The sequence below is a fragment of the Tiliqua scincoides genome, chromosome 5, assembly GCF_035046505.1.
Source record: "Tiliqua scincoides isolate rTilSci1 chromosome 5, rTilSci1.hap2, whole genome shotgun sequence".
NCBI lineage: Eukaryota > Metazoa > Chordata > Lepidosauria > Squamata > Scincidae > Tiliqua > Tiliqua scincoides.
Genome location: NC_089825.1, coordinates 66980586 through 67006437, shown reverse-complemented (window position 1 = coordinate 67006437; position 25852 = coordinate 66980586). Strand labels below are relative to the sequence as shown.

Genomic DNA, 25852 nt, shown 5'->3' with positions numbered 1-25852 from the left:
GTTTAGTGGATGGAGGTTACCTTGAACGGTCTGGCTACCATCTTGCTATAGTGTGAATCAGAAGCGTGTTTGGCTGCCAGTGTCAACTGTTATTTTTTATTTATTTAAAAGATTTCTATATTGTATCCTCAAAGCAGTGTATAACAATAAAAACACAAAGATAGTACAAAAATAAAAATAAAAAGATATAATAAAAACATTTAAATAAAAGAATATTTGAATCAGAGTGTTCAAAATATTACACTTTCTCATTATGCTTTTGGGTTCCACATGCTTAAAATATACTTTAGCAGTTAGTGGTTTCTTGGATTCCAGGTTCTGTTTTTTTATACAAACTGCATTATATTCTGAAATTAGAGAATTAAGAGAACAAAGCATAAAGTAATTTGCATAGCTCTGCCCCTGAAGCAAATGACAAGAGTAACCTTCATCTGTTGAAGAGCAGGAACATTCCTGGTGAGTTCATGGGTCCTGTCTTTGTGTTGTTTATGTATACAGTTAGGATTAAGTTCATGATGAGTCAATATTACTTTTTAGAAATGTGAGCATATATTTGGAAAATGCCTAAGCTGATTCACTCAGTAATGTGAAACTAAAGTTTTGCTTTCAGTTGAATAAGGTTAATGTTCTCTGGAAAATTGGAATTCTTATCCTGCGCATTGTGCAGTTTTTTGTTTGTAAAGAACATTTTGTTACAGTTTCTCATCTAGATGCAGATAAAGCCAGAAGTTCGTGTCAGAAAAATACATGTGACGTTTCAAGAAGATTACGAAAGGTAGAGTAGATAAAATCTGAAAGAAAATAAAGATCAAAAGATGTTGTTTGTGTCTTCTAGCTCTTCATTTAAAAATGAATAGAATGGCATTCAAATCCTTACTCCATAAGGAATGATGGGGAAAAAAAGAAAAAAAAAACTTCTACTGTAGAAGCCACAGACACGACTGTAGGGATCAACTCCCACTTTAGGGACATGACTACAGGATCCAGACACGACTGGATCCTCACTGTAGGTAACTGGCCTTAGCTGAAGCCTGAAATGGGAGGTGCCCAATAGTATCGGTCACATGGAGGTGGCAGCACCTATTCTATGCTGGACCCTGATCACTGTTGGTCCATCTGAGGACAGACCTGGGGGTCTGAGGAAGATACAGTCAAAAAGTCTTGGCAAGAAGTGATCATTCAGAGCACCTTTAGGAGAAGAATCCACAAGGAACCAGGGACTGCAAACATGGACTGTAGCCAACTGTAAGCCAGTCTGGTTCCCTTTGGAGGGCTTGAGGGTCAAAAATTGTGGATTTCCTTATTTTCGGTAATCATGGGGGATCTGAGAACAGATTCCCGTGGATACCAGGACCCCACCTATATTTGAAAAGTACCTTGAAAGTTCCAAAGTTGTGTCATTTGTTTAATCACAGAAGCTAATAGACAAAGGATAGGAGGACTTATAAACTTTTACTAGATCACTTGCATAGGTTTGAAAATAAGTCCTTTTTCATTCATTCCCATTGAAACGGTATGTATTTAATCCTCTTACTGAGATATCTGGGAAAGAGTTTCACAGCCCCCCTCCCCAGTTAATGCAGCTGAATACCCCCCAGGAGATACAGTGACACTAAATGGCCACTGTGACATCTTGTGGAGAGGGCAGTTGCGGAAGTCACCTCTCTTCTGCGCTATAGGGCTAAGCTTCCACAGTGCAGAGAGGTCTGCTCGGACCTGTGCTAGCAACGTCACAGGTGCAGATCCACCTGGACCTGGGACATGGGATCGGGTCTGGGAAGAAGTCTAGAGTTTGGCGTCATCGAATGCACCCCTTCCCAGAGCTTGATCCTCACATCCCCTGCCCCATTGCCCCCCATTCTGCCTTTCCCCACCCCATTCCACATCCCCCCCATCCCACCTGCCCTGCCATCCTGCCTGCCTCTGCGGGTCTGGGAGGATCCTCTGGCACGCACGGGAAGGCCGCAGTCTTCCTGCTGGTGCTCCAGCAGTGAGCGACTGCACACTATGGGAGTGTTTTTCATCATGTTTATTCTGCCAATGCTAAAGCCTGATTGGATTCTGCCTAAAGGTAGCAATATTGTATTGGTTTGCAGCGGGGATCAGCAAGATCCGGGGTGTGAGAGGGTGCGGAGCCCAGGTCTACTGGCCTGGTTTGCCTTATAGGGCCAAGACATTGGGTCTGTCAATAGTAATAACAAAATGTACATTCAATACACATGTGTGAGCCTCCTGATTACGACATCGAGCTAAGAAAATAGGGATGGGCACAGCGTAGAGATACACATGCCCAGATTGAGAACAGCGCTTAAAGGAAGCTTCTGCATTTGGTCCAATTACATTGTAAGGCCTTGCAAAGATATGAAGTTTGATTTCTTTTTAGGATCACCATGGGCTCATGGAAGAAAGCTCATGGGCTGAAGGAAGCTCATCCATCTGTTTTGCTCCTGGAGGTTTAGCTTCGTATTGATAGTGTTATGCTTCCTTATTTGTAAAATGCTGGGCTTCTTTTCCTATCAGTTTTCTCCTCAAAATGCATTTTTATTGACACCTTTGTAAAACAATTAAGGAAATTGCACCCTTTTCTTGAAGTTCTGTTTTCATTGTTTCTCTTAGAAATATATTGGCACTCAAATTTGTTACCTAACGGTATTGGAGCTTTAGGGCACAATCCTAACCAGGTCTACTCAGAAGTAAGTCCTATTTTGTTCAATGGGGTTTACTCTCAGGAAAGTGTGGTTAGGATTGCAGCCTTAGTTTTCATGTTGTGGAGGTGTTGGTAACAACTCCATTAAAATAGAATTAAAGTATGCACTTCAAAGTAAATTAAAATCTTAATGTTTCATTCTTCAGTGGCTGAATTTAGTCTCCCAATTTAACTCAATAACTCTCCAGAAGACAATGAAATTTTTTATGCAAACATTTGGAAAACAATATTTAGTAAGATCAGCATAGAAAATTTTTAAAATATATTGTCTGAGAACTTGTATTTTTTGTACTTTAAATGTTACTGGCCTACTGCAGCACATTGAACACTGTTGATTCTGTTCATGACAGTGCTGGGCAGCCCAATCCTGAGCTGCCCGGGGTGCCCAGGCTCAGTGGCACTGAGAAAGGCTGCCGCCGGATCCTGCGCCTCCTGGGCTACCACGGGAGGTGTCTTGGGAGAAGGGGACTTTCGTCCCCTTCCCCTGGGGTAAGGTAACCAGCCCCACAATGGGGCTACTCACTTTACCTTGGCGGTGAAGTAAGGGCGCTCATGTAGGGTGCGGAGCCCTCCCCGAGCACCTTGGATCCTGCAGAGCAGAGCTCCGCTGACCCACCTCCCTCCTTCCCCTCAGCACGCCTCCCTCCCTCCCTCCCCCGGCATGCCTTCCCCACCCTCTCTCCGCCCCCACTGGCTTCCCCCCTCCCTGTAATGCCTCCTCCCCGCCTCTGTCCCTGCCCCCACCTACCATGCTGCGGCTCAGCGATCCGGGAGACTGCTGAGCTGCAGAAGCTGGGCGACTGCCCTGCGCTAGCCCAGCACTGGCCAGCACTGGGCTAGCACGGGTGGAAGCCTGGCGGTGAGGCTCGCAAATGTGTCTTATGTCACATTTGTGACAGTGCTCGGCGGCACGGATTGGGCTCTTGGGCTTTTCAGAAAAAATAGTTATTTTATAATAATATATACCTGTGATGTAAACAGCTTTGTGAACCACTTTTTGTTGAAAAGTATTATTATTATTATTATTATTATATTTTTGCACAGTCAGGTAGATGTTATTGACTGGTTTGTTTTATCCAGACATCAAGTCCTTCCTAAGAACCTGGGATGCCTGATTTTTATCCTATTTTGCTGTTATAAATATTGTCGCAAGATGTAAGCTGTTTCCAGTAAAGCTGGTTTTTGTAGTTGGTGGATGGCAATTTCTGTGGCCCCTATGTTATTAAGGTGCTCTTCAAGATGCTTTGGAATTGCACTGAGGGCACCAATTACCACTGGGATCTCTTTGGTTTTCTTCTGCCACAGCCTTTCAATTTCTACTTGTAAATCTTTGTATTTTGTTATTTTTACAGCAATTTTTCTTCCACTCTGCTGTCCCCTGGTATTGCTATATTGATTATTTTGACTTGTTTTTCTTTCCTTTCGACTACAGTTATATCTGGTGTATTGTGCGATAGGTGTTTGTGTCTATAGTTGGAAATCCCATAATATTTTGGCATCTTCATTTTCAATGACTTTTTCCATTTTGTGGTCCCAGCAGTTTCTGCTTCAGGTAGCTTGTATTTTTTACAGATGTTCCAGTGTATCATTGTTGCTACCTTGTCATGCCTTTGCTTGTAGTCTGTGCGATCTTTTTACAGCAACTAGTTAGGTGGTGCACTGTTTCATCGGCTTCTTTGCAAGAGATGGCACTTGCTGTTTGTTGTTATTTTTTCTACTTTTTCTTTTATTGCATTTGTTCTTAATGCCTGCTCTTGTGCAACCATTATTAGACCCTCTGTTTCTTTCTTCAAGTTGCCTTTTTTGAGCCACTGCCAGGTCTTGGTGATGTTTGTTTTTCCAGTAATGTCTTGCAAATATTGTCCATGCAGTGGCTTATTTTCCCACTTTTCTGGTCGGCTCTTCATTTGTTCTTTTTTATAAGCCTTCTTTGTTTCGTTGGTATTTAATAATTTCTCGTTGTTAACCATTTTAAATACATCCTCTTGGCTAGCCTTTATATATTTTTCAAGGCCTCTTTTTTCTTCCTCTACTGTGTGATGGACTTGAAGCATTCCACCTGAGTTGTGAGGGAGTCCACATCACTATAAGGCTGCAGAGCATGGTTGATGGTCATTATCTTCTTGGTCTAATGTCTCTAGCTCTACCTGTGTCCAGTTTACTATTCCTGCAGTGTGTCTAATGACAGTTATAGCCCGGGTGTTTATGGCTTGTATAGTGTTCCCACTGTTAAGTTTGGCCTTCAGGATTTTTCTGACTCTCCTGATGTGTTCACTTTCAATTTTTCTTTTAATTCAGTATGTTTGATGTTATCTTCCTGAAGTATGCCCAGATATTTTACAGGTTGAGTCTCATTATTCACAAGGCTTCCATTCCAAGAACTCATGTAAAAAATGCACTATAGCAAATCAATTTAAAAAACAAAGTCACTTTGCTCTGGTGATTTAAAAATAGTGTTGCTGACCTTTGTAGTGTACACAGAGACAATCAGTCTCTCTCCAGGAGCTTAGGCTTCACTAGGAGGCAGCAATCCCTCCCTTCACCAGGAGCCTCAGCAAGGGGGAAAGGATGGAGAAGGTGATAATCGCTGCCATTTAGCCTTCTTTCACATGCTCAGGGGGAAGGGAGGAGTGAAGCCTCCAGAGAGAATGACTGATGGATTGTCAACCTGCTGCCCTCTCTGGCATTATTAAATGACTATTTTCTTTTAATTAAAGGGCCCTTCTCATCAACTTTGAGATAGAAAAATCTGTGGATACTTAGGTTATACCTGTAATCACTTGTATGACTGTCTCTCTGCAACAGTAAAAAGCAGTTTTTTAACTGCTTTAATCACAGATAAAACTGATTTTAAAGGGGTGCATTTTTTCCCTTCTCCAGGGATCAGCACATTCCTTCTCGTTTGCAGGGACCATTCATGTTGAGTCAAATACATGTATAAAAAATCCGTGTATAACAAGGCTAGACCTGTATAATGTTCTCTCTCATTCGAGTTCTTCATATTGTTTCCATTGGGCAATTCTGTTCCTTCTGTTTGTATGATTTTCCCTCTATTCATTATTAATGCAGCACCCTTATCTAGTCCAAACTCCATTGCAATATCATTACTATATATACGTATGGTGTGTATTAATGATTGTATTTCAGATTGGAACTTTCCATACAACTTCAAATCATCTGTGTAGAGCAGATGATTTATTGTATTCGATGTTTTTGATGTTTGATATCCAAGGCCTGTTTTATTTAATATTTGTGAAAGTGGAGTAGTGGCAGTAACAAACAGTAGAGATGACACTGAGTCCCCTTGGAAGATGCCTCTCCTGACATACACTTGACGGTGTCTTGCCAACTGCTAACTAAAATTGCTAACTTTTTTTTTTTACAAATGCCTGAATATTTTTGCTGACCCCTGTTATTTCTAAACATTTTAATATCCAAGCATGAAGCAATGAGTCGCAGGCCTTCTTATAATTGATCCATGCAACACTTAGATTTGCTTTTTTTCTTTTTGTTATTTTCTAAAATCATTTTGTCAATCAGCAATTGGTCTTTCGTGCCTCTGGTGTTTGGGCAAGTTTCTTTCTGCTCAGTTGGAAGCAGCTTATTGATTAACAAGTGTTGCATTATTTCATCTGCTATTATACCAGTTAATAATTTAAACATGGTTGGAAGGCATGTTATTGGTCTATAATTATTTGGAACTGCACTTTTTGCTGGATCTTTCATTATACAGCAAACGTGAGTTTTGCCAGATGTTAATCATTGTCCAAAATTGCAAAATATGATTAAACTGTTTTGCTAGGTGCTGATGGAGACTTGTTAGATGTTTAAGCCAAAAGCCATGCAGTTCATCATCACCTGGTGTAGTCCAGTTTTTAATTTTCTTTACTCTATTACTTATTAGTTCAGGTGTTGTTTTTAAATCTTGCATTTGTTGAAGACATTTTTCAACCTTGTTTAGCCAACCTGCTTTTTTGTTGTAATCTGTTGGAGTGTTACATAGTTTTGCCCAGAATTGCGGTGTTTCTTCTTTGTTTCGTGTTTCTGTGTTTCTTGCAGTTTCTCCGTCTATGCATTGATAGAAGCGTTTTTGATTTGACTGGACCTGGAGATTTTGCCTAAATTGTGCAATTCTGGCTTTGTATCTGCTAATATTTTTTGACACTGCTGTTATTTGCTGTTTCACAATTTCCAGAACTTCTGCAATTCTCCTTGAATCTAGATGTATTTTTTGGATCAGATACTGTTTGATATTTTCATAAGAACATAAGAACAGCCCCACTGGATCAGGCCATTGGCCCATCTAGCCCAGCTTCCTGTGTCTCACAACGGCCCACCAAATGCCCCAGGGAGCACACCTGATAACAAGAGACCTGCATCCTGGTGCCCTCCCTTGCACCCGACATTCTGACATAGCCCATTTCTAAAATCAGGAGGTTACACATACACATCATGGCTTGTAACCCGTAATGGATCTTTCCTCCAGAAACTTGTCCAATCCCCTTTTAAAGGCATCTAGGCCAGATGCCGTCACCACATGCTGTGGTAAGCAGTTCCACAGACCAACCACATGCTGAGTAAAGCAATATTTTCTTTTGCCTGTCCTAACTCTCCCAACACTCAATTTTAGTGGATGTCCCCTGGTTCTGGTGTCGTGTGAGAGTGTAAAGAGCATTTCTCTATCCACTTTATCCTTCCCATGCATAATTTTGTATGTCTCAAACATGTCCCCCCTCAGGCATCTCTTTTCTAGACTGAGCAGGCCCAAACGCTGAAGCCTTTCCTCATAATGAAGGTATCCCCAGCTCAGTAATCATCATAGTCTCTCTCTTTTGCACCTTTTCCATTTCCACTATGTCCTTTTTGAGATGTAGCAACCAGAACTGGACACAATGCTCCAGGTGTGGCCTTACCATCGATTTGTACAACAGAATTATAATATTAGCCGTTTTGTTCTCATAACTTTTCTAATGATCCCAAGCATAGAATTGGCCTTCTTCACTGCCCCTGCGCATTGGGTTGACACTTTCATCAACCTGTCCACCACCACCCCAAGATCTCTCTCCTGATCTGTCACAGACAGCTCAGAACCCATCAGCCTATATGTGAAGTTTTGATTCTTTGCCCCAATGTGCATGACTTTACACTTACTTACATTGAAACGCATCTGCCATTTTGCTGCCCATTCTGCCAGTTTGGAGAGATCCTTCTGGAGCTGCTCACAATCACTTCTGGTCTTCGCCACTCGGAAAAGTTTGGTGTCGTCTGCAAACTTAGCAACCTCACTGCTCAACCCTGTCTCCAGATCATTTATGAAGAGGTTGAAAAGCACCGGTCCCAGGACAGATCCTTGGGGCACACCACTTTTCACCTCTCTCCATTGTGAAAATTACCCATTGACACCCACTCTCTATTTCCTGGTCTTCAACCAGTTCTCAATCCATGAGAGGACCTGCCCTCTAATTCCCTGACAGTGGAGTTTTCTCATTAGCCTTTGGTGAGGGACTTGTCGAACGCCTTCTGAAAGTCCAGGTATATAATGTCCACGGGTTCTCCTGCATCCACATGCCTGTTGACCTTTTCAAAGAATTCTATAAGGTTTGTGAGGCAAGACTTACCCTTACAGAAGCCATGCTGATTCTCCCTCAGCAAGGCTTGTGCATCTATGTGTTTTGAGATCCTATCTTTGATGAGGCATCCCACCATCTTACCTGGTATAGATGTTAGGCTGACCGGCCTGTAGTTTCCCGGGTCTCCCCTTTCCCCCTTTTTAAAGATCGGTGTGACATTTGCTATCCTCCAGTCTTCTGGCACCGTGGCCGTTTTGAGGGACAAGTTGCATATTTTAGTCAAGAGATCAGCAACTTCATTCTTCAATTCCTTAATAATTCTTGGGTGGATGCCATCAGGGCCCAGTGACTTATTTATCTTTAATTTATCAATTAGGCCTGAAACATCTTCTCTTTTAACCTCTATCTGACTTAATTCCTTGGTCAGGAGGGTCCGTTGGGGCAGCGGTATCTGCCCAAGGTCTTCTGCCGTGAAGACAGATGCAAAGAACTCATTCAATTTCTCTGCCATCTCTAAGTCTCCTTTTATCTCCCCTTTCCCTCCCGCACCATCCAGAGGGCCAACCGCTTCTCTGGCGGGTTTTCTTCTTCCACTTCTTGTCTTTCATATCTTTCAATTTGCTAGCATCTGATCGATGCTTGGCAGTTTTATTTTCTAGTCTAGACTTCCATTTAAGTGGTGTACTACCTTTTTGCAAAGTCTTTTGACTTACATCTGAGCTCTTGTGTTATTGTTGCTGCAGACTTTTGCCATCACCTGAACTCTTTCTCTTCATCCCCATTAATCTTCCCTCCATTCCCTTCTTCCAAACCTTCCTTTCATCCTCTGAGAAGCCCAGCTAATCTTCCAATGTCCCTTTTCCCCGATGTTTTTCCTTTCCTTGCACTACTTCTCCTAAAGCAGTGGTTCCCAACTTCCGGTCCCTTTTAGACAGGGAACCCATAGACGACAGTGCCTGTCACTTCAAAGTTTTCCCCACCACTGCTGACTACAAGGAGGTAAGAAGCCCTGTAAAAGCCCCTTTCTTAACTCCTTTCAACAACTCCTTGTTGGCAGCAAGGGAGGGAGAGTCCAGAAGTAACAGGTGCCATCACCACCGTGTCTCCACCAGTCACCATTCCCCTTAACAGGGGAGGATTTTTCAAATGTGAAATCTGGTAGGGGGGAGTTGCGATCCAAAGGTTGAGAACTGCGGTCTTAAAGAGTCCTTTTTTCCTCCCTTCCCCTTGTTTATCATCTAATCACTTTTTTGAGAGGTCTTTTGTATTGGCACCTTCAGTCTCGAAAGACTATGGTATCGCGCTCTGAAAGGTGGTTCTGGCACAGCGTCTAGTGTGGCTGAAAAGGCCAATCCGGGAGTGACAATCCCTTCCACACCGGGAGCAAGTGCAGTCTGTCCCTGGTCTGTCTCCCTGGCTATGGGCCTTCCTTCTTTGCCTCTTAGCCTCAGACTGTTGGCAAAGTGTCTCTTCAAACTGGGAAAGGCCATGCTGCACAGCCTGCCTCCAAGCGGGCCACTCAGAGGCCAGGGTTTCCCACTTGTTGAGGTCCATCCCTAAGGCCTTCAGATCCCTCTTGCAGATGTCCTTGTATCGCAGCTGTGAACATAAGAACATAAGAACATAAGAACAGCCCCACTGGATCAGGCCATAGGCCCATCTAGTCCAGCTTCCTGTATCTCACAGCGGCCCACCAAATGCCCCAGGGAGCACACCAGATAACAAGAGACCTCATCCTGGTGCTCTCCCCTACATCTGGCATTCTGACTTAACCCATTCCTAAAATCAGGAGGTTGCGCATACACATCATGGCTTGTACCCCATAATGGATTTTTCCTCCAGAAACTCGTCCAATCCCCTTTTAAAGGCGTCTAGGCTAGACGCCAGCACCACATCCTGTGGCAAGGAGTTCCACAGACCGACCACGCGCTGAGTAAAGAAATATTTTCTTTTGTCTGTCCTAACCCGCCCAACACTCAATTTTAGTGGATGTCCCCTGGTTCTGGTATTATGTGAGAGTGTAAAGAGCATCTCCCTATCCACTCTGTCCATCCCCTGCATAATTTTGTATGTCTCAATCATGTCCCCCCTCAAGCGTCTCTTTTCTAGGCTGAAGAGGCCCAAACGCCATAGCCTTTCCTCATAAGGAAGGTGCCCCAGCCCCGTAATCATCTTAGTCGCTCTCTTTTGCACCTTTTCCATTTCCACTATGTCTTTTTTGAGATGCGGCGACCAGAACTGGACACAATACTCCAGGTGTGGCCTTACCATAGATTTGTACAACGGCATTATAATACTAACCGTTTTGTTCTCAATACCCTTCCTAATGATCCCAAGCATAGAATTGGCCTTCTTCACTGCCGCCGCACATTGGGTCGACACTTTCATCGACCTGTCCACCACCACCCCAAGATCTCTCTCCTGATCTGTCACAGACAGCTCAGAACCCATCAGCCTATATCTAAAGTTTTGATTTTTTGCCCCAATGTGCATGACTTTACACTTACTGACATTGAAGCGCATCTGATTGAAGCGCATCTGTGGTCTACCTGTAGGGCGCTTTCCTTGCACGAGTTCTCCATAGAGGAGATCCTTTGGGATCCGGCCATCATCCATTCTCACGACATGACCAAGCCAACGCAGGCGTCTCTGTTTCAGCAGTGAATACATGCTAGGGATTCCAGCACGTTCCAGGACTGTGTTGTTTGGAACTTTGTCCTGCCAGGTGATGCCGAGGATGCGTCGGAGGCAGCGCATGTGGAAAGCGCTCAGTTTCCTCTCCTGTTGTGAGCGAAGAGTCCATGACTCGCTGCAGTACAGAAGTGTACTCAGGACGCAAGCTCTGTAGACCTGGATCTTGGTATGTTCCATCAGCTTCTTGTTGGACCAGACTCTCTTTGTGAGTCTGGAAAACGTGGTAGCTGCTTTACCGATGCGCTTGTTTAGCTCGGTATCGAGAGAATGAGTGTCGAAGATCGTTGAGCCAAGGTACACAAAGTCATGGACAACCTCCAGTTCATGCTCAGAGATTGTAATGCAGGGAGGTGAGTCCACATCCTGAACCATGACCTGTGTTTTCTTCAGGCTGATTGTCAGTCCAAAATCTTGAGAGGTCTATTATTGTGTAAATGTTAGCTGTAGATTTCCATTTTTAGAGTAAGTGAGTGAGCAATTCAGTTAGACCCAGTTGAACCTCCTTTTTGGCTTTTGAACATTTCTAGTAAATTTAGTGCACCTTCATCCTCATCTCCACTTTCCTTTCAGTGTGGAATTATACAGTCACACCATAACACTGAGTCTCCATGGCCACACATGGTCATTTCCTCCCATTTGCTCATGTTACTTGTGTTTTAGAAAGCGCTGCTGGCAGCACTGGTGAGACTAGTGTTGGGAACCCTCATGGTGTAGTTGCCTACACTATATGGGCATGCAGATTTTGCCTTGGGGCCCCTTCCCATGAAGCGATTGCACACATGTGCACGCATGCATATACCCAGCAGTGCTTTTAGCCAGAAAAGCACACCAAGTATTGGGATATTCAATCTAGACTGGCTCTCAGTTAAAGTAGCAGTGATAAATTCACTTTATCTCTTATTGCCCCATGTACTGATATCTTCAAGCTGTATGGTGGACCTGATGCAGGGCCTGCTGTCACTCCTGACTTTATAGGATGGTTGCCATTGTGAAGGACAGTGCCAGGGACTACTTTATAGTAGGTGGTGGGGATTTTTTGAAAGAAGCAGGTCTTTTAAGAACATTGTTCTTTGAACATGCCTGAAGATTACAAGCAACACTGAAAGCATTGAAGGTCTCTTTGAAAAGTGCAGCATGGGTACTCATAGTATAGATTCGGTTCAAGTTCAGCAGCAAACCAATAATGGGCTCCCACACTCTCCTGTTGCTCATTGTTGCCAAAGAGCCATTGCATCAAAATCAGGGAAACTGATTTGCCTGCAGTCATGATCAAACTGTGATGTCTAGTTTACAGACATACTATGGTTTGTGCAAAGTACAGTTTCCCTAGTTCAGATATAACTGCAAATTATGGTTTATACAAAAGAAGTAGTACAGGGTAAGGGTAAGAGCGTGTGAGGAGAGGATTGAGTAATACTGCACCATGATTTGACAGTAGGTCTGAATCAGGTATTTGGGATTTTGGCAATTAAAACAGAAATAGCTCCAGTTTGTTGGGTTCACTTAGGGCCATGTAACACTAAATGTATAATGTGGCCTATGGGATGCCCGTTCTTAAAATAGCCACAAGACTGTGAAACTGCAGCAGGGGTGGGAGCTTTCAGACCTTGCCTCCACTATGATTTTGTTCCCAAATGTGATCCCCAATTTTAAAAAGAAAAACGCTTGAGTTGAAAGCCAGTGGGCACTTTTTTTCTCTTTAAAATTGTGCAAAATTAGGAGCAAACCTACCATAGGATCAAAGTTCTGAAGATGCCCACCCCTTCATCCCAGTTCGACTCTGTTTTGCAGGAGTTTTAAAAATTGACCTCCCATGGGGCCACATGAGACATTTAGGGTAGTGTGTAACTTGGTCCTAAGTCAGTCATGTAACATCATCTGTATTCCATTGCATGAAGTTAATGCTTAGGAACAAGAAGAAAAAGACTGAGCTAAAACTTGTGACATCATAGTTACGGTTAGCAAATTATTTAACCCTGCTTTCTTTGTGATGTAGAAGAAGATTGAAACCAGCGCATTTGTTCCTTTTAACCAATTAGTTACTCCTATCTCAGGTTTCTGGAAATTTGTTGCACTAACAGCCTAATTCTAACCTGCCCTGGAGCAGGCAGACCAGTGGGCCTGCCCCTCATCCAAGGCAGGGTTGGGGCCAGAAGCAGCTCAACCAGGGGCAAGGGGAATAGCTTCCCCTTACTCTGGGTAACACCGCAGCAGTCCCAATGGTGGGACTCAAGAGTTGGCACAGATCAGAGCAGCCCAGAGTTGCCCCAGGCTGCTTAGGAACAGGGTTACCCTCACCTGCTGCCCGCCCTCCCCCCATCCTGAAATGCCTTCTCGCCGTCCACACACACCCATCCCTTCCCCAGGATTGTGTCCTAAATATGGTTATTCCCATAGTAGTAGCATAGAGTTAGTGGTATTGACATTTCTGTATAGTTGCTTAGTAGATAAGAAAACTATTGTTTTTTCTTTGGTTACCAAAAAAAAACAGTTTCTGTTTCTTTCAGGCAAAAGACATCATAGAGAAATTTTTTAACCAACAAATTGAACTTGTTGTGAAGAAGACATCACCACTGCCCGAGGTCTACTTCATTGAAGGCACTTTGCAAATAGTGTGGGTTAATCACTGTGTTGCAGGCTACGGAATAAACCCTTTATTGCATCCACATTGTCCTAACTGTTGTGGTAGGTGGAAAATATAAATATCTCTCAAATTATGTATCTTGGAGTATGACATACCTTGGCTTTTTACATTTTAAACCGGTTCAACAGTTGTGCAATCATTTATTGCGATACTGTCAGATAAAGTTTGTGTGTACTCATTGCACAGATGATCCTAGAAACTGAAAATGCTCAGCTTTGATTTTTTTAAAAAAGTAATTATTTGATAATGTTAATTATTCCTTGGTTAATGTTACCCTACCCTGTTGGGTTGCTACTTGAAAGTGAAACCATGTGGCTACTGTTCCATGTGGGGAACCTTCTGTGCAAAGCAGCTTTCTGTGCAGTTTGACCAATTTCAGCCATTATAGCTCATGCTGTTGTTGGTTAATTAGGACTAAGTCTCAGATGTTCAGCGATGAGACTGAAAATATGAATGGCACTGCAGATTAGCAGTTTCAATAACCAGAAGATGAAGTAAATGCTATTTCAATGCACTTTTACATCAGTCTGTCTCCCAGTGCTAATTATTTTAGACTACTGTTTGTGTTTTCATGAGAATGATGATGTTTTAATTTATATATCTATGGTTTCTGTTAGATTGCTGGAATAGTAAACCACCTTGGGTACAATTCTTCAGTAGACAGGTGGAATTTAAATAATACTGTAGTAATATTTGGAGGTTAACCACTTGCTTTAGATCAGGGGTCTCTAAACTTTTTGGCCGAAGGGCCGCATCAAATAGCAGGTACAGTGTTGAAGGCCGGGAAAAAAAATTAAATTATAAAATTTAAATAAATACATTAGAGATGGAACTTAGATGAATTAATAAATGAATGGGCTCAAATGCCCAGGATTTCTCCAAGCACCAACACAGCCCAAGAAATAAAGCATACACTTAAATGGCCCCCATTCCCCCCACCCCAGAAGCACAACTCCAGTTGTGTTTGGTCAGCTTGGCCAGAGGCTCTCAGGGGATCAGAGGCTGGTCACGGGCCAGATAGAGGCTGGCCGTGGGCCACATCTGGCTCCCGGGCCGGTGTTTGGAGACCCCTGCTTTAGATACAACCCAATGTATATTAAAATACAAGCCTCATTTTAATTTAGATCAGGTTGTATCCAAGAGTTCCCTCCTTCTGGTTCAAGTTTCTTCTTTTCTTCTGTATCCAAAGGAAATGTTTGGATACACACCACTGATTGTTTGCAACATAATGCAAATGACCTGCTGTCCTTGTGCTTATGACAACTCTGTGTGTGTATAAAGGCACCCCCTGTTTTTGCAGGGGATATATTCCAGGCCACCCTCATGGATATGGAAACCACAGATAAGAGGGCAGCCTATCTCCATGCCCCCCGTGCTCATTACCTTCATTTTCCTTCTGTGACTCCAAGCAAGCATGTCTCTTTTTTCACAGAATGTTGTAAGTAATCAAGCTTATAGAAAGACAGGCAGGCAGCCTGAACACTAGAGACACAGCAAAGAACAATAAGTTTAGCATTCAGGCTGCCTGCCTGCTTGTCTTTCTATAAGCTTGCCTGCTTATAGCAGTGGTTCCCAAAGTCCTCCTTAGGAGGAGGGAATCTCCTAAGTGCTTGAGAGGGCAGGGGAGGGGCATTCCAGCAATGTGATTTGCAGGATTGTGCTGCTGCTGGGGAAAGAGGGGGGTTTTCTGGCTTACCTGAAACTAGCTATGGGGTCCAGGGGGATGCCTCCACAGAGCTCCCTGAGCCTGGAAAATAAAGAAAATCATGACTGGAAGTCACGGTTTCACAATCGGAACCCAGAAGAGACTTCCAATCACAGTTTTCTTTATTTTCCAGGCTTAGGGAGCCCTGTGGAGGTGTCTCCAGAGCTCCCCCCCCCCAGACTCCATAGCTGGCTTCAGGTAAGCCAGAAACCTTCCCTCTTTCTCCAACAGCAGCATAATCCTGGAGATAGTGTTGTTGTAATCCCCTACCCCCCACCCCTTAAGGGGCCAGACCTAAGTGCTTCCCTTGCTGGTGGGTCGCAACCCACCAGTTTGGGAACCACTGGCTTATAGTGTTTTGTTAGAAGAGACATGCTTGCTTGTTGCCACCAGTAAGAAAAAAAAGGTAATGGATGCAGAGGGCGGGGGCGTGGAGAACCACGGATAACTGAATATGTGGATTTTTGATCCACTGATAGGTCCACTATAGGTCTCTGTAGCAATTTGGCTCACTTAAGCCATTTCTGCCTTGCATATTTGTCACAGAGATATAATGTGTACACCTGTGGGTCGGACAGAAATGGGTTAACTACATTCCTGTTGTGCCTGTGAAGTTTTTCTAATATAAAACTTGGTGACAAAGTGGTTGCCTGTCTCTTCTAAGACATCTGCTACATTATGCAGTTATGTGTGACTGAGTGAAGGTTAGCTAGAGGACTTGAAAGAAACCTGATTATCTCTTTTTTTAGTTAAGAGGTCTTTGTGCTCTTGGCAGTGAGCGGTGGGGGGGGTGTGTGAATGTAATTTTTAAAAATGAAAATGTCTGTTTCTATTTTTGAAAAAAAAGTTCCTAAAAGCAATGCCATTGGTATTATGACCCTTTGCATTAATTCTACCTGAACCTGCACTATAGGGCCTTATTGTGTGGTTCATGTTCTGTGAGTGATATTGTAGTGTGGGCACATGTTTGTCACATTGCAGCAATGTAGCTATTCTTTTAGACAGAAGGTGCAGTCATCCAGGTTGAACCTACTTCACTGAGGTGGGATACTTTATTTCTTCAGACCCTTTAAAATATGCTGTTAGAATTTCAAAGGGGAAATGAACATTGGATTGCCCTGTATATAGAGTTATGTAATATATTTTGCAGTTGTTCTAAAATCTGGTATTAAACAGAAAATGTCAGTTAAGACACGAGAGCAAATTAACATGTTTAGTGCACTAAAAGATTTGTGAGGTGTGAAATGGCATGGTAGAAACTCATAAAATTTATGAGGTAGGATATTTTGCAATGCTTATACTTGTCGAGTTGAATAGCATCAAAGGAGTTTATGTCCTATAAAGCCAATTGAGACGTGATATGTTTATACTGTAGTGTAAAGAAATGTTATTTACTTTCTCTGCAGTGAGCTAAATAAGTACCAGGTCACCCATTCAAGTTTGTCTCCTTTTCTTGCCTTCACCTAGAAGACCGAAATTATGCTATGTGCACAAATACCATTTTCATTTGGTTGCTGCAGATCTAAAGCTTGCTCTAGTTGATTTTGTTGCAGAGGTCTGTAAATACTTACCTGAGCTATTTGTGTTAAAATTAAAAAGGGTATTGAAGCTGGGAGTAGATGTTTCTCTTATTGGGGGGACTGTTAGTACTTTTGGCATATTGAAGGATGATCTCTAGCTTACGTGCCTGTGACATTTAAGTTAGCCCCCAATTTCATGCTTCTGCTTGGGAAGCTTTAGTTTAAGGCAGTGGTTCCCAGACTTTTTTGACTGGCAGCTCCCTTGACCTACTGGGCCATTGACCATGGCTCCCTATTAGGGCTACAATCCTATTAATTGCATAGGGCAGCAGGTTTTGTGCAAGGATTCCTCTGCTCTCCTGGGTGGTTTCCATGACTCCCCAGGGAGCCACAGCTCACCTTTGGAAACCACTGGTTTAAGACTGTTTTTTTCCTTTCATTTTGTCTTATTGTCAGCAAGCACCTCTGTGTTTTGGTGTGTGGTTGATCGCCTCTTCAAATTTATACGGTTTTTCATTCAACTTTTGTACACTAGAAGGAAGTTCCAAGTGTGCCAAAGCCCCCAGTGGTTGATTTTTAAGGTGCAAGGGAAGTGTGTAATCCCTGAACTGGCTGATATAGTATACCCAGGGGACACCATGTGAGCAAGGGAGCAGAGCAATCCACCGGTGTACCTGAAGGATGGTCGGTGGGGCAAATGCCCCTGGCGGCACCCCACGGGGGGCAGTGCGACCCTACCCCCACCACCATTTTTAAATCATTTTTTCCAGGCCCATTTTGAGGCCCATTCTTGAGGTCTTAGAAGGCCTTTCAAGGGGCAGGGAGGCTGCCCACGGCCACTCCAACCCCTAGAAGGCCTTCTGAGTTCTTCAGAATGGCGGGAAAGATGCACTTCTGGTTTCCTGTGAAAACCAAAAGTGACTTTTTTGGATGGGGGTTGTGGTGGCATTTGTCCAATCCCCTTTTAAATGCATCCAGGCCAGATACTATCACCATATCCTGTGGCAAGAAGTTCTAAGGACTAATCACACACTGGGCACATCTATACTACAGACTTGGAGTCAAACCAGACATGACAGTGGTACACAGTGATGTACCTAAGCTCCCAGATGCACTCGGGACGTTCTCCGGTCGCATATGGGAGCCTTTCTGAAGCCCACAGAGGCTGTGCATGGACTCTGTGGGCTCAGAGAGCCCTCCAGATGTGGAAACCAGAAGTGCTCTGAACACCTCTGGGGGTGGCTTTCTGAGGTCCGTAGAACAAGACTGCAGACACATTTGGAGGCTGTTAGTGATCTGGAAGTGTTACATAACTTCTGGGTCATTGGCCTTTGTGACATTCTGTGCCTCTCCAGCACAGAACATCGCCGCATGTCCCCGGTGGTAGACCTGTTTGTTTCAGCCTGGTTCTTCCCCAGTCCCTTATAAACTGTGGGAGTGGAAGGTATGATGTTTAGAGTAAAAGAGGCATGTGGGTGAATTGAACCTGCTGCTTAGTGCCCTGTAGGCTTTCCTCCCCAGGTACTTTTCTCCCAGCTGACCACCTCCTGCTATTGACTGAGGACACAAATGTTTGTTAGGGCACGCTGGTGGAAAGCACAGATGGGGAGACCATGCCTGCATGCAGAACCATAACTAGGGCGGAACCTGAGGGGCATCTGCCCTGGGCACTCTGCCAAGAGGGGGTGCAAGGCTGCTTCCAGGCTCCGCCTTAGTTACGAAGGAGGCATATGCTGTGGCTGCTTCCTGCACCCCATTCCATCTCCTCTGTAGGATGGGAGCCTCCAGAGGAGAAGCAATGATGTACACAAATTGGCTGCAGCGCCCACCCCCTCCTTGGGGAGAACCCGGAAGAGATTGCCTTCACAAGCAGCATGAAGGCAGTCACTTCTTGGCTGTCCTCGGAGGAGGAGGCTAGCACTGGCTGCATGCGCGCCAAGCTGCTTCTCCTCAAAGTGCCCACCCCGTCCTCAGGGAGAACCTGGAAGAGACTGCCTTCTTGCTGCAAGCAGCATGAAGATAGCCCCCTTCAGACTCTCTGCAGAGAAGGGGGCGCTGGCCACTTTGTGCACCCGCCCCCTTGTCCAGAAGAACCTGGAAATGATTCACAACATCATGCGACATTGTGACATCACTGCCCTGGGCGCTGGGGCAGTATGTTATAGGCCTGCCTGAATGTCAAGGTGGTTCTAAGAACTGCCCCCATCCCTGCTGTATTCATATCCTCTCTATTAAAGAATCCCTAAATCCTCTTTCCCTCCCCACCCATTCACAGAATGTGGACTTTTGAACTAGTTTAAAGGCCAGGATACATGTGATGGCTACAGACCTGTTTTTTTAAGCCTGGGAATTTAAGCAATGGTTCTCCCACCATAACTTCTAATTTTGCCACTAAATAGCTTTAGCAGTCTTTCCCTGGTTTAACAGTCTTTTGTCTGTGAACTGGGGAAGGGTTAGACATCTCTTAACAAAGAGTTATTTGTATCTCAGCAAATTGCAAGTTTCCAGAATCTCCTTTTTTAGGGTGCAGTCATGACTGTTAGTGTGATATAATAAAACCAATGTAACATTATAGCGTAAATCGCATTTAAGTGATAACAATGATGGACAAGAAAATATGGCGGAGCAGCCTGGAAGGCAAGAACTAAGCTCCTGTTATATGACTGGGACACCCTGCTGAGCATACTCTAGACCAGGGATGCCCAAACCACAGTCCAGGGCCTGCAGGGAGCCCCCAGTCTCCAGTGAGTCTCACCCTCCAAAGATTTGCTGGAGTCTGCGCTGGCCCAGTGTGACTACTCTCAGCACGAGCACTCTTTGTCCTCTCGCACAAGCTGCAGGCTGAGGGCTTCCTCCACTGCTGGCTGTTTCATGTCTGTGAAGCAGCAGCAGCAAAGGAAAGGAAAGGCTGACCTTCCTTTGCGCAAGGTCTTTTATAGGTCTTGAGCTATCGTGTGACCTTCATTCATTCATATGTTCCATCTCTAATATATTATGTAAATTTATTCAAAATTTAAAGGTAAATTAATTGTATTTTCCTGGACCCCAACACAGTGTCAGAGAGATGAAGTGGCCCTCCTGTCAATAAGTTTGGACACCCCTTCTCTAGACCACCCTTACAAACAAATACAGATATCTCATAATGTAAATGCCACTTGAATGTAGCAGAGCAATCCAGAACTGTTTCTCATCCCCTGCTGGTTGAGTTTTCTGAAGCGGCTGTCAACTATTGTCAGTGTATTTGAAAGAAATTTTAAGAAGATTTGGGCTGTGCAGATTTTTTTCCCCTGCACTGAGGCAGCTTTAGATGAATGTCAATTGACTTGACTCAGTTACAGATAAAGGATCATAAGCTAAACTTGTTCTTGCACATTATTCTTCATGTTGTATGACCTGGCTGTGTGTTGTATAAAGCACTTTCTGGTTTATTGAGTTCTAAGTGGTTGGTTGGCAACCTTCAGTCTCGAAAGTCTATGGTATAAGCCTACAGCACCTAGTATTCTCAGGCGGTCTCCCATCCAAATACTAACCAGGCCTGACCCTGCTTAGCTTCCAAGATCAGACAAGATCAGACATGTGATGCTACCTTCTACAGGCTGCCTGCTGTTATTTTTGATCACTAGGTGGAGCTAAAGCTATTTAATATAAATCTGAACATATTGGTCCTAAACATAGTATGTTTCCATAAGTCTCACAGAATATTTTGTGTGTCCAAGTAATACATTTTGACTTGTGGCATAAATGCTAGATTGTGATGGTTTGCTGTTCACTCTTTGGTGCCATGGGGGAAAGGATGACAATTGTGTTATACTATCTGGTGGTGAAGAGAACATAGTTTTAGCCCTTTCTAGATGCTCCCAGACTGTGTACACAGATGTGGTCGAAAAGGAGGCCAGAGCTTGTTGGCAAGCACTGCCCCGCCAACCCAAGCCTTTGTCTGCAGTGGCAAATACAGAGAGGTTTTCCCTGTGATCAGGGGTAACCAAGTAGCAAATTAGCACAAAATAGTTGCTCTGGATTGAGATAAACCAGCACCTGAGCTCCATTAATTGGGCATACCAGGGTTTGAACCTGAGAACTTGTCTGAGTGAGTGATTAAAGCAGCTTGCTAATAATGAAGTTTTAAAATATTTATGATGTTTTAATATATTTTTTTTTGTAGTGATTTGCAGTCCAGGATCATATAACCCTCGTGAAGGAGTTCACTGCCTTCCGTGCGCCAAGAGTTTGGAATATGGAGCAAAACATTGTTAACAGAATGTCAGCACAAACCTGTTGCTATATTTAATAGCACTGATGTACTTTATCTATATCTTGGTAATACAAATAAAAGGATGTTATCAAAACTCCTATTTAATTTTCTACATCAGCGTACTGCATTTTGTTTTGTAAAGAATGACTGCATGTCTTCACTCGCAGAAACACTGCAACCTATTTTGCTACCTCTGGTAGTCCATTAATCTTTGAGGCATGGCATATGACTACTCTGACGTGGAGAATCTTCCAAGTACACCTGATCTTAAGACCTATATTAAGCTGGAGGCTGATCCAGTGCATCAGTTTCAGCATAAGAATGGAATCTGGTAAAATGAAAATGATCCATGATATATGGTATACCATATACATATATGTGGTATATGGAAGTGTTGAACTGCAAAGACCTGGATTCTACTAGCTGTTTGCTGAACCCTCATCAACCCTGAGCCTAATCTGCTTCACAGAGTTGTTAGGTGTGGATGAAAGAGGATAATCCCATGCATGCTCCTCTAAACACTTTGGAAGGATACAAATGTGGGAAGTAGGTGATGATTTGGGTTATGGCATTGACGGTTTTCTTTTTCCTTATAGCATTTCCATTTAATAACTCTATGAGAGAAAAGTTGTGTCCAATCTCTCACTAAAGGAGCTACCGCTGTATCCATTGGATGCCGGGAAGCTGCCAGGAGTCTCCTCAGGGGAAGGGGACTTTGAGCCCAAGCCTATCCACACTTTCCTGGGAGTAGGTGCCATTGACTCTAATGAGACTTACTTCTGAGTGGACATGCATAGGATTGGGCTGTCAGTCTCCTTCCACCAGGGAAAGCCCCAAGCCCTCTGATGGGACTTCTCAAGTCTATACAGGCAATTTTGCCAGCGCATACTTGAAAGACTCCGTGTTGGGCCTTCTGGACTGACACATAGTTCAGAATCCAGCAGAGCGCTGGTCCTTCCACCCTCCCGGCCCATTTCCTCCCCTGCCCTGTGCTCCCCTTGCCCCTGTTCTGCCCAGTCCCCAGCCTCCCTCTGCCCCGAAGCTACTTACCACCGACCAGTGCTGCTAGAGTGCCAGCCAGCCCTCCTCATGGTGTTGAGGCTCAGCACCAACGGGCACTGGCCCAACACCAGTAGCCCCTCCTCTCCAGGTGCTGCAGATGTGACCTTTGGGCACATTTGCAGCACCCAACACTGGTGCTGAGAAGCTTGAAGATTGGGTCCTATACCACTTCACTCATATTATCTTGTTAAACATGCACAGGGTTTGTTTGGCAGTTTAACACAAAATTAAAAGAAGGTTGTCAGAATTCAGCAGTAACTGATGGAAGTGGGTCAGTTCCACTTGGAAAAATGGAGACTAACCCTTAGGAGACATTCATAGAACACCAGCAGATACTAACCAAGTTATCAACATTAAACCTCCATGTTCAGAGGCAGTGTACCTCTCAACATCTGATTATGTGGACCTACAATGAGAAGGGAGTAACAATAATCTGCAGTTCTTACAATTTTACAAATGGGTACTCAAAGACAGTGAAAATGTCTCAGAGATTTAATGTGTGCATTTATGGGTAAGAGCACTCCTCCAGCATTTGTATAGTTATTTTTAAAACAGCTTTGCAATGTTGTTCAGTATAGAACAGCAATTATCATCCACTGTGCCATGGCACATTGGTTTGCTGCACGTGTGCCACGGGAGTTTGGGGGAGGATCATATATTAATACGGTGACTGGGGAATGCGAACCCCCAGCCAGCAGTGCAGTGTGGCTGGTCAGCTGTCAAAATCTGATGGTGTGCCTTGACAATTTTAGCACCTTCTCAGTGTGCCATGAAATGAAGAAAGCTGCAAATCACTGGCATAGAATCAATAGTTTCTGCAGGTTGTGTCTCGGCATCCGAAGAATCCTTCGGAATTCCGAAGAATCCATTCTGTTCCCAGAATCCCTGTGGATTCTGAAAATTTAATGCAACTTTCGGCATTAATGAAATCAATTAAAGAAAACAAAGTCCCTTTACTTCACAATTTAAAAATAGCCTCACTTACCATTGTAATGCAGGAAAATGGCAGTAGGCAGGCAATCAATCAACAGCTTAGTTTCAGTTCACTCCAAGGCATGTGACCCCTCCCTTCCCCTGGAGCAAGTGAAAGAATGCAAAGAGAATGCAAAGCAAAAGTGATAATCACTTCTGCATTCTTTTGCGTGCATTCCAGGGGAAAGGAGGGGTCATACTGAAACTAAGTTGTTCTAAGCCTCTGGAGAGAGTTTGATTGATTGCCTGCCTGCTGCTGCTCTCCTGAGTTATAATGGTAAGTCAAAACAGCTTCTTTGCTCTCACCAAAGAGCAGATGGAATTTCTGAGCTGTACTTGCCAGTTGCTTCTCGAGGTGTTGCCACTCCCGAAAGCTTCAGTGATCTCGCACTGGCAACATTCAGATGATACCTTTGGGCTTAACAGTGGCTCTACCCTCTAGATCAGGCTTCCTGCCCTTTGGTACCACTTGAGGTGGTACTTTGGTACTTGAGGCGGTGTCTTTTGGTACTTGCAGCAGGACCAAGAATGCAACACAACAGACAGAGTAGGAGGCTCCAAAGCATGCTTTCCATGCTCAAAAAGACCTCCTGTCCACCCTGAGCCTCTTACTGGCCTCCCAACCATGAAATAACATCATTGCCAGTTACTTCCAGTGGTACTTTGAATAGGTGGACTGTGTGAAGTGGTACAGTGGGGGACAATTGTTGAGAAATGCTGTGTTAAAAGATTCCACCCCTATGGGATACTGTATCAGAATTATTTGAGTATAGTGGATGAGTGGGATTATCAATTGTTCCATTATTTCCCCCTTTTAAAAAAACCCATTATCCCTCCAATTTTGAATAGAGATTAGCCTATTATCTCTCTGCATTTTTAAAAATGGTCTTTTTATTATTTTCTCCTCATTATATTTTACAGGATTGCTCATTTTAAAAGGAATCTTTTAAGAAGCGTTTTTTATTATTCCCTGTTTTACAAGGGATTTTGCATTACTTGCCCTCTTACAAACAATAAGACTTTCTTTGGAGTAAATATGCAAAAATCTGTACTGTTAAACAGGAACTGCAGACCCCTTAGGGCTGCGGTTTTCAAACTCTCCGGGAGTTTGAAACCCACATTAAGTCCTTGCGGGGGCGGGGGGCGGGAAGGCAGCGACGCAATCCCCAGGATTGCACCGCTCAGGAGGGCTGCAGGGACTGGGATGCACTCACCAGTCCCTGCAGCAGCCTGTCCAGGGTGCAGGGAGCCCTGCGGGAGCATCTGCAGGGTCAGTCCTTGTCTAGGAAATGCCCAAACCCTGCCTCATCAAGGGTGGGGACTGCCTGAACCATCTGAAACTACGCTCTGAAGCATGTGCCTGACAAAAGCTGCATCCCTGAAAGCATAGGCATCTTGTAGTGCTTTATAAATGTATGGGGGGAGCTCCAGGTGGCTGCTCTACAAACTGCCTCCAAGGGCAGAAATTCCCTGAACACTGCAGGGATCGCAGCACCCTTTAGAAAATGAGCAACTATGCCCTGAGGTGGATCCGTCCCAGGAGCCCTGTCGGCCTCCACTATTGCATCCCTTACCCATCTGGAGATGGTGGATGGCGAAACCTGAAGTCCCTGTTCGTTTGCCTTGTGTGACACAAATACAGCTTCTGTGTGCCTGAGGCAGAGGTTCTGGAGATGCACACACCCAAAGTATGCCAGTCCCACTCCCTAGGATGAGAAGGGTTTGGGCAGAAAGATGGGAGTACAACCTCTTCAGAGGAACACAGAATTAACCTTGGGGAGGAAGGTAGGATTGGTGTGGAGAACTACCCTGTCCTCCTGAAACAAACATAGATCCTAACTATAGAAAAATCTGCCTTTTCAGACACCCATCTAGCTGATATTACTCCCACTAAAAAGGTGGTTTTCTGGGGAAAAATCTGTAATGGACAGGTAGCCATGGGTTCAAAAGGAGGCTGTGTTAGTGCCATGAGACAAGACCTAAGTCCCACAAAGGAGCTCTAATCACTGGAGGGAGTTGATCAAGGCCCACTCCCCTGATGAGTTTTCTAACATGAGGATGGGAAGACAGGAACCAGCCCTTGGGATACCCCAAGATAGATAAAATTACCAGTACGTATCTCAGTGGCAGACAACCCCAGCCTCACGCCCCCCCCCCGCATGATGGCGCCCCCTGCAGGATGACGGTACCCCCTGTGCACAAATCCACCCCCCCCATTCACCTGAGGTTCACAGAGCCTCGCGCAACCACAGGCTGCATCTGGGCACATAAGAACAGCCCCACTGGATCAGGCCATAGGCCCATCTAGTCCAGCTTCCTGTATCTCACAGTGGCCCACCAAATGCCCCAGGGAGCACTCCAGATAACAAGAGACCTGCATCCTGGTGCCCTCCCCTGCATCTGGCATTCTGACATAGCCCATTTCTAAAATCAGGAGGTTGCACATACACATCATGGCTTGTAACCCGTAATGGATCTTTCCTCCAGAAACCTGTCCAATCCCCTTTCAAAGGCATCTAGGCCAGATGCCATCACCACATGCTGTGGTAAGGAGTTCCACAGACCAACCACTCGCTGAGTAAAGCAATATTTTCTTTTGTCTGTCCTAACTCTCCCAACACTCAACTTGCGTGGAGGGAAAAGAGCATCTCTCTATCCACTCTGTCCATCCCCTGCATGACTTTGTATGTCTCAGAATGGGGAGATTTGAGCTTACCTGTGAATTC

At 44.3% G+C, this 25852-nt stretch overlaps 1 protein-coding gene across 1 annotated transcript in view; it reads left to right on the top strand.

The window, feature by feature from the left end:
• The window catches only part of ZPBP (zona pellucida binding protein), a 39812-nt gene extending 18718 nt beyond the window's left edge, over positions 1-21094 (top strand). Inside the window, exons 6-8 of the mRNA XM_066629194.1 lie at positions 699-775; positions 13479-13656; positions 21003-21094. Of these exons, the coding sequence (XP_066485291.1) occupies positions 699-775; positions 13479-13656; positions 21003-21094 (347 nt within the window). The remainder of the gene's footprint in view (positions 1-698; positions 776-13478; positions 13657-21002) is intronic.
• The last annotated feature ends 4758 nt before the right edge of the window (positions 21095-25852 follow it).